Here is a 9,281-nt window from a genome sequence, read left to right as displayed (position 1 = left end):
GAAGCACACACAAACACAAGCAGCATTGTCCTTGTGTTTGTGTGCGCTTCTTCTGTTTTGTTTCCTGCTCTGCTGCCTTCTTCCGAGATGTGTGACGAACTAGCTCAAAGTTCCACTCTATTATTGTTCAAACAGTATCTGACAAGTTCTTTTCTTGCAGTATATGTAGCATATAATCAGTTATATTTCTGTATTGTGATAGTTTCTTTTCTACAATGCATTAGCATTCTGTTAAGTTCAGTAATCCACATTTCAGTTAGAGAACAAATATTGTGTGTTCTCATATTCTGTATTTGCAGTGTATTTTCGATGCTTTTTGTAATATAGATTGAAGTGCTGCTGTTTTTTTTATTCCATGCTCAAAACCAACTCTTGTTCATGTTGTAGAACCATTTGTATCTTTTTTCCACATTTATATGCTCCCAGCCAAGACGCAAAATAAAAGTGCCAAATGATGCTGTACACATTTTGCATACCTGTCACACTGCTACTCCGGACTGTGGTCCCCGTCAGCCATTTACACTGGCTGTCATTATTCCGCATGCACAGTGGGTAATGCAAAGTTCAACGGGTAGAATCAGTTTTATTCCTAGACTCATACGCGGCTACAAATCTTTCTAGGAGTTCCATCTTCCGCTCATGTCGGGCAGCCCTCTTTCTATCAAGCTCATCGAGCTTTTCCAGCAGTGTGCCTACTGGTGTCTTTTCACTTTTTTTTTTGCGGCCTGCTTGGCTCTCAGCTGCAGACGGAGGCAGCGCCTCGGTTTCCGGCGGCTCGTTTTCTTGTGGTCTGGAAAAAAAATTTCGCAATACTCAACCCATGATTTTTGGTACATATTAATGTCCATTACAGCTCACAAATGCAACACACATGACGAACTATGCGACTTGCATATTTCAAAATAGTGGAACATTTTCAATTAACTTTACACCATAGGACATATAATTGTATTTTTCAGTTCTGAGCATATCTATGTTAAAGATTAGGCCACAGCCATTTGAAAATAGTGCTTTTGCGCTACTGCCTACCACAAGACATCTGGCAATACCACGTTCACGACTATTGTGGTCACAAAATACAACTCACGGCTCTTCGCAGTCTTCTTGAGCAATCCTTTGCCCAGGGGCATATAGCACTGTTGGGGAGACATGGTGCTCTTTCTCAAGCACTTCTGCAAGGTCCCTAAATATAAAACATACACCACATTTGTAAAACACCAGCACTTGATGACATGAAGCTGCCAATTATGCTAATTTATGTATTGTGTTTCTTCTGAAGTTGTGCAACTCAGAACACCTATGAAAATATACAAAATGAAACAGCATCTCCTTTATGTTCTGGGGCCCCACAGCCCCTTTTAGCGTTTCAAACCGCGCGCGCTTTTTTCTGTTTGTGTTGGTGTCCGCCCGGGCAGCGCGAGTACACATGAGCAAGCTGCCCGGCGGAGCGGGGGCAGCATGTTATCGTCGCGAGACAGAGGGTAGATAAGCGCGTGGGAAGCATGGCTCGGGGCTTTTTCGCTGGGCGGCCGGCCAGAGAAGGGCGGCGTGGCAGCGTCCCAAGCCGGCGGGATGTACACGGACGACGGAGCGGAGTCCTGCGAGGCGAAGACGGAAGCGGCGCCTACAAGAAAGCCTTAGGAGTGTTAGCGTGAGTGCTGCCACGCGAGTAGCAATGCTTTTGTACCGTAATCAACGCTTTGGCCCTATTACTCTGTTTTGTGTTGTTGCGGTGAAGCCCTGACCCATGTTCCGTTTTGTTCTGCATAGTACATTGTCGCGCACTTTGACGGCATGTTTCCAGCGCAGTTTTGACCAATGCTGTTTATTTTCTATTTTATACTTTTCTGTTGATCCGGAATAAACCGGTGTTTTTAAGAAAGACTTGGTTTTCACTCGTCGGGCGAGACCATCGCTCGCGGACCTGTATACTAGAAGGCGGAGCCTTCATTTGGCGCCCAACGTGATTTCTGCTCGAGCTTTGGCTTGCCCCGCGAGTGTAGCAATTTAAGGTTCTTGCAGTTTCGTGCGTAGCGATGTCGGACTTGCCGGGTGCAAGCGCCCACTTAACGGAGACAGTTCGGCCTCCCACACAGGCGGGTTCCGGGCATGAACAATCAGAAGACAGGAAAAGCGAACCGTCGGACATTTGTAGCGGCATTCTTGGCCTCCTGTTCGAGCTACTTGAATCAAAGGCACATTTCAGAGAAATGGTAGGAAGCGAGGCAGTTTCGTTAACGCCCACTCCTTTGTATTGTGATAACCAGCTGCGGCTGAATTTGGCCGTGCCAAGGTTTGAAGGATACGTCGACAAGAAATCTGTTTGCGATTTTCTTTATGAACTCGATTATCAGATGGCAATGGCAATTTCGGACAGTGCTCTGGTCACGCGTGTGCTTCCCGTAGCTTTGGTAGGTTCCGCAGCAACCTGGAGGCGTAGACAGCGGCCGTTCCCAACAAAGCAGGATTTTATAGACCATTTTCGAGAAGAGTTTTTGCCGCCTGACTATGACATCTGTATGAAAGACGAGCTTTGCACCAGGACGCAAGGCGAAAACGAGAGTTTGCTAGAGTTTTTGCGCAGTTTTCAAGAGCTGCATGAGCGGGCAGATCCTGCATTTCTGGGACCAGAGAAGGTGGCTCATGCACATCGGTGCCATCCAAGGTACCAGCCATATCTTTGGCGTTGCCAGTTCGCAGACTTCGATGACATGGCTAGAGAAGCATCCCGCATCGAGGCATCTTTCCTCGCAGAGCTTCAGTACAAACCACCTCCCCCTGCAGAGACTTGCCTTGAGCCGTCCTGTGCGTGGCCTGGATCATCGGCAGCACGCAGCCTGGAGACGCCAGGCTGCCGTACGGGGGCTGGTGACCTGCACGGAGTCACAAGCCCTGATGTGTCTACTGAGGTGACGAGCCGATTTCATGGGGTGACAGGTCAGACAAGGCCCTGTGTCTTGCCATACGCAGGCGCTGGTACCCCTTGTGTGGCAGCAGTTGGGACACCCCACGTCAGAGCGCGCAAATCCCGGAGATCTGCAGCGGCTGCCGGCTACTATTTACCAATGGGCGCAGCGTGGACGTCACCTACGGGTGCAGCATGGGTGTCACCACCGGGTGCAACATTGACGTCACCTACGGATGCAGCGTGGGTGTCACCACCGGGTGCAACATTGACGTCACCTACGGGTGCAGTGTGGGTGTCACCACCGGGTGCAACGTTGACGTCACCTACGGGTGCAACGTGGGTGTCGCCTCCGGGCACAACTTGTCCTATGACTCGCAGATTCAGGACAATGCAGGGGAGGGTGTTTTGGTCATCACACCATCCAGCGGCCGGGCTGCACAGACGTGGCCAACCACCGGGAGAGCTGATCCAGTCGCTACCTTTCCGGCCTGAACGGACCCAGGGGCCTTCGATGCAGGTGCCATCATCATCACCTGCTATGCATGAGGTAGACCCCGAGAAACCGTACAAACACTCGGTGAGTGCAGTCCCGTGAACTTCTTTTGAGGAAAGCCAACCAGACAAGACCCCGCTGGTCTTGGTCAAAATGGCCGGACTGGAACTTCCAGCCCTTTTAGACACAGGGTCTACGGTGTCAGTCTTCGGCGATCAGGTGAAGAATTCCTGTGAGACAAAACATGTCCGGTTGCGGAGTGTAAACACTAACCTTCGTATGGCGTCGACTCACATAGTACCCGCAACCTCAGCAGCCCACCTAACAGTTACTATAAATGGTCGAAAGATTAGACGGCATTTCTTACACCTTCCCGGGCTATCCTGGCCAGTCATACTAGGCCGTAACTTCATAGTGAAGGCAGGAATCGTGATGGATCTCAGTAAGGGAACCTACCGGTACGGCACCGGTACAGAAGCATTTGAGTTCAAGACCAAGGCTGCTGAGCCACAGTCACAGTTGCTTGCCACGAACGGCCATTCGGCCAATATCACAGGAAGTGGTATTCTAACGGTTGTGAATTCCTTCACAGGGTCACCAGTGGAAAAAGGCAGAATCGAGACAATGCTCAGGCCCTTTGCAGCAATGTTCACGGAGGCTCCGGGGAAGGCCAACATACTAACCCACAGGATCGACACCGGTGATGCTCGTCCTATCAGATTCAATCCAAGGCCCTTGAGTGTCCACAAGCGAGCGCTGCTGGATGGGGCCCTCGACGAAATGGTGGCTACCAGTGCGGTGAGACCATCAAAAAGCCCCTGGGCGTTTCCTGTTGTTCTCGCGCCTAAGAAGGACGGAACAGCACGGTTGTGTGTCGATTATCGACGTCTGAATGCTGTGACAGCGCGAGACTCTTACCCTTTCCAGTCTGTCAACTCTGTCATGTACTCACTTGGGTCAGCAAAATTTTTTACACCTCTTGACTGCAGTAGGAGATTTCTCCAAATCCCGACTGACCGCTGCGACATTGAGAAAACTACTTTCACTTGCCACCGGGGACTGTTCGAATTTGTGCGGTTGCCTTTCGGGTTGTGCAATTCACCTGCTACTTTTCAACGGGTAATGGATATTGTGCTCGGAGACGCTAAATTTAACTACGCTATGGCCTACATGGATGACGTAGTAGTGTTCTCGGAAAGCTTAGAAGAGCACCTCCTTCATCTAACGAATGTCCTTCAACGAATGCAGAAGGCGGGCATCACCATTAACCCCGGCAAGGTTCAGTTGGTGACAAGCACAATCAACCTTCTTGGGTTCATTGTGGAACAGGGCACAGTTCGCCCGGATGAAGAGAAGCTTCAAGCCATTCTGCAGCTCCTCCCACCAACCAACATAAAGAGCCTCCAGCGTTTCTTGGGCATGGTGGGATTCTACCGCCACTTCATCCCGAACTGCACTGACCTGGCGCGACCCCTGCATCAGCTCCTCCGGAAGGGTGCCCGCTGGTCATGGACAGAAGCCGAGCAGGGATCATTCCGTTCACTGTCTGCAGCCATCGCGGATACTGCACGCCTGCGGCTTCCAGACCTTAACCGGCCATTCACAGTACAAACAGATGCAAGTGAGTACGAAATTGGGGCGGTATTGCTTCAAGAACATCAAGGAAAGCTTTGCCCATTGGCATTTGCTAGTCATACACTGACGGCACCAGAGAGGAACTATACTGTGACAGAGAAAGAGTGTCTCGCGATTGTGTTTGCCCTCAAGAAATTTGACATGTATTTAGATGGCGCAGAATTCACTATTCAGACCGACCACCAGGCCCTATTGTGGCTTTCAAGGTTGCAAAATCCAGCTGGCCGTCTAGTCCGCTGGTCACTCGCTCTCCAAAAGTATAATTACAGGGTAGAATACAGAAGAGGCACTTTCAACAAAGTGGCCGATGCCCTGTCACGAGCTCCACTTCCTGGTGAGGGAGAGCGAGCACCCGCGGTCCATGCTGTGAGAGCTCCTGCCGACACCTGGGGCACACTGGTGTCCCGTCAACAGCTCCTTGACGCTCAGCTCTCAGACGACCAGTGCAACCAGATACGCCAAAGCCTGAACAGCGCCAACCCTGCAGGGAGCCGGGTGCTTAATGGAAGCTACGACAGCTACGTGGAAGCAGAAGATGGCTTGATCCTGCGGTATATACCTGCTGCGGACACCGAGAGTGGTGAGTCCGCATTTCATGTCGTCGTTCCTAAGGGCCTACGTAAGCATTTTCTAGAGTACTTCCACGATACACGCCTCGCAGGTCACAGCGATGCTTTGTCACAGCAGGACACAGAAGGGATGTCCTGACATTCGTCCGCACTTGTCATACCTGCCAGACCGCGAAGCCGAGGGGAGGGAAACCACCGGGCCTCATGCAATCTGTAGAGAGCCGATACCCATGGGAAATTGTAGCTTGCGACATAATGGGTCCCTATCCCAGATCAGTGAAAGGGAATCGCTACTTGCTAGTAATCACTGATCATTTCTCGAAATGGGTAGAATTGTATCCCCTGAGTAGGCTAGACTCGAAAATAATTTGGGATAAGCTACTAGAAACATTCACTCACTTTGGTTTCCCAGCTCAGCTTATCACTGATAATGCCACGTATTTCACCGGTAGGATAGTCACTGCCACTTGCAAAGTTCTTGGCGTGCAGCACAAAAAGACTACGCCCTACCATCCTCAAGCAAACATTACAGAGCGAGTGAATCGAAATCTCAAGACTGATGGTGGCATTCATGGAGCGGCACAAGGACTGGGACGCTCGTATCCGGGAGATGGCCTTCGCCACAAGAACCACGGTAAACCGGTCAACAGGTTTTACGCCAGCGGCCATTCTCCTTGGTAGCAAGCTCAGGTTCCCTATTGAGCATGCTCTGAATGGCTCTGATTTACCGGGTCTTAGCCATTCTAAATTTGCGCATGATCTTTCCAGCCGCTTGGCCGAGACTGTGAAGGAGGCAAGGGAAAACTTGGACCTTGCCCACCTGGAACACTGTAACCAGTACAACAAGGGAAGGCGACCTTTGGAGTTCACAGTCGGCGACAAAGTCCTTCGCCGCACGCACCCACTAAGTGATGCAGCAAAAGGGTTTGCTGCTTCTCTCGCACCACGATGGACTGGCCCTTACACGATAACAAAGTGCGTGTCTCGGCTTTCTTACTTTATTCGCCAGAAGCCGGACCAGTCAACATGGCCGATCTCAGAGCTTACCACGGCCGTCCACTAGCCACATAGTACCACTTGACCTACCAGGCACTACGGGTACCCACGCTCGGCGGATACCTCCAAGCATGCGCCCCGCCAGCAGCAGTACCAGTCCCGTCCTTATCCCGCGTTATTTTTGTTTTTACACATCGGGAGGTGTCCCATCTTGAGAGGGGGGGGGAGTGTGGGCCCCCACAGCCCCTTTTAGCGTTTCAAACCGCACGCGCTTTTTTCTGTTATCGGTGCGAGACAGAGGGTAGATAAGCGCATCGGAAGCATGGCTCGGGGCTTTTTCGCCGGGCGGCCGGCCAGAGAAGGGCGGCGTGGCAGCGTCCCAAGCCAGCGGGATGTACACGGACGACGGAGCGGAGTCCTGCGAGGCGAAGACGAAAGCGGCGCCTACAAGAAAGCCTTAGGAGTGTTAGCGTGAGTGCTGCCACGCGAGTAGCAATGCTTTTGTACCGTAATCAGCGCATTGCTCGTCCTATCCGCGCCGCAGTGTGTTTTGTGTTGTCGCGGTGAAGCCCTGACCCATGTTCCGTTTTATTCTACATAGTCCATTGTCGCGCACTTCGACGGCATGTTTCCAGCGCAGTTTTGACCAATGCTGTTTATTTTCTATTTTATTCTTCTCTGTTGATCCGGAATAAACCGGTGTTTTTAAGAAAGACTTGGTTTTCACTCGTCGGGCGAGACCATCACTCGTGGACCCGTATACTAGAAGGCAGAGCCTTCAATGTAAATTGGCTTAATAATGCTTGAGTAAACAGAGCTAGACACAGTGACGGTACCTAAATCTATGATAAGGTATGAACGAGAAAAGTGATATGTGACAAATTTAGGGTTTCTGAAAGGTCAATATCAAATAAGAAAAAATAACTGCTGCGTATGCCCCATTCTTCAGACTAAATGAAGAAAGCAAGAATGTCCCCAGTTAAGTTTAAACATTAGAATTCTCAATTTCTTCAGAGCTACGCTACAACACGCCAAATATGCATGTTTAAAATAGTTTGCGATAGCAGAATGCAGCCTCAAAACGAGTACAGCCAAACTGAAAAAGAAAGAACCAGGAAAACGTTGATAGTAGCTCTCTTTCAGGCTAGTGCTTATTTTGCATTTCTGAAGAGCGTGAATGAGGTAAAAAAGAAAAAACGAACTTACTCTTCGAACTCGCACTTCGCAGACCCCCGCCCAGAATTCTCGTTGCTGCCCTTCGCTCTCTAGTATCCTCGCTTAAGCGACTTCCATTTATTCTGTATTTGCAGAACAGTCAGCTGGCAGCCAGATTCTTTGTTGAGGGCCTCCTTCAAACGCTCCCACAGCTCTTTCCTGAACCTACGAAAGAAAACACACTTACGAAAGAAAACAAGCGTTATTCTATCGTACCTAAACCCGCCTCGTTGGTTCAGCTCTTTGTACGTTCAGATTAGAAAAAAGCCCTCCAGCGGCTCCACAAAGGCTCTTCGCTGCCTTGCGCTGTCTCTGCTGTAGGGCTGGACGGGCTAGAAAGCTGCGAACCTGCAGAGTTTGCTTGCGTACTTATCGCAGGGTGCGAATCGCCCTCCTCACTGTCTGGTCTCACACAGACAGTTGTTACGCCGTCTGAAAAACAAAAAAGAAAGAAAAAAAGTTCATGTGATCTCACGCATGCACATGGGCACCCTGTCACAACTAGGCTTCGCTGATGCAGTAAAACAAAAATTACTTGCTGTAGAGTAAATTTTTCCCCCGTTTTGGCGCAGAATTACGCCGGAGGTTCCGTCGACCATGGGGAAAACTTCCAGCAGTTTGCAATTGATGTTAACAAACATTTCGTCGTCTGCTTGCGTCGTCACACACGTGCACCACTTTCCCGCACCTTCGACTCTGAGGGTGCCGTGGTTCCTTGCACTAAAGCGGCACCACGACGGCACCAAAATAAATTGCGGACGGTGGTGCAGGGGGCGCTCTGAATTGCGCGCTTTGGTGCAGCGCACCGTGAACCGGCTCCAGCAGTGCAGAGAACCACGGCTGAATCGAACGCAGCTTATATTCTCCACCGTAATTTTTTATTTCGTGGGCCAAGGCTGATAGCAGGTCTTGCAACTGTCATCTTGAACGATCATTTAATATCTGTAAATTTGCGAGGTAAAAGATTGGACAGAGCAGACACAACCCATAGCCTTCTTTTATTGTACATACGCAGGTGCAGTTGTGGCTGCTGCGAGGAGATGCCAACGCAGGAAGAGCGAGTGCTGTCGTGGCGTGCCAGAGGCCATACAAGAGCAGACAGACTGCTGTATAACAGCCAATGCCACATTGCTCAGTATGTGCTGCAATCCACAGGTGCTACATTCTGCATACATGGAGTGTATCGATGGCGTAGAAATTGAGGAGGACGATTTGAACTGGTAGTAGCTCAGAAGCATCACGCGACAGAAGCGTGCATTCATGTCTGGATGTAACACTTGTTATTTCAGACAGGACCGCTACCTCGCCTACTGGCTGTTTATTCAGTGGATCTGTGGGGAAAATTCGGAAGAGGAAACTGAGTGGTGCTGCCAGCATGCGTCGTTGCACGCATTAGACGCCAGTTCCCGTCTGCCAGCTATGTAGACTTCAGGCACGCTCCTCTTTAATTCTAGGTGTTTATCAG

The 9,281-nt window shown here is 50.3% G+C and overlaps 1 protein-coding gene across 1 annotated transcript; it reads right to left on the bottom strand.

Moving 5' to 3' along the window:
• Positions 1-564: 564 nt before the first annotated feature.
• Positions 565-9,078, bottom strand: LOC146176947 (uncharacterized). Its single transcript, XM_084581428.1, has 4 exons — positions 9,058-9,078; positions 7,808-7,866; positions 1,088-1,183; positions 565-790 (listed from the first exon to the last, which is right to left on the bottom strand). The coding sequence occupies exons 1-4, from the start codon at positions 9,076-9,078 to the stop codon at positions 565-567; spliced, it is 402 nt and encodes a 133-aa protein (XP_084437554.1).
• Between the last annotated feature and the right edge of the window lie 203 nt (positions 9,079-9,281).

Source organism: Amblyomma maculatum, chromosome 10 (assembly GCF_055883805.1).
Source record: "Amblyomma maculatum isolate TAMU_Amacu chromosome 10, ASM5588380v1, whole genome shotgun sequence".
Taxonomy (NCBI): domain Eukaryota; kingdom Metazoa; phylum Arthropoda; class Arachnida; order Ixodida; family Ixodidae; genus Amblyomma; species Amblyomma maculatum.
The sequence above is the reverse complement of the archived record's forward strand: the minus strand, read 5'-3'. Positions and strand labels throughout refer to the sequence as shown.

What these genes read in the sequence shown, in the direction of transcription:
- LOC146176947 (XM_084581428.1), bottom strand. Translation starts at nt 9,078, where the DNA reads ATGAATGCACGCTTCTGTCGC. An exon ending in TGAATGCACGCTTCTGTCGC is followed by an intron (nt 7,867 to 9,057) that starts GTGATGCTTCTG and finishes CGAGGATACTAG; the next exon opens with AGAGCGAAGGGCAGCAACGA. An exon ending in CAAGAAGACTGCGAAGAGCC is followed by an intron (nt 791 to 1,087) that starts GTGAGTTGTATT and finishes TTTTTTTTCCAG; the next exon opens with ACCACAAGAAAACGAGCCGC.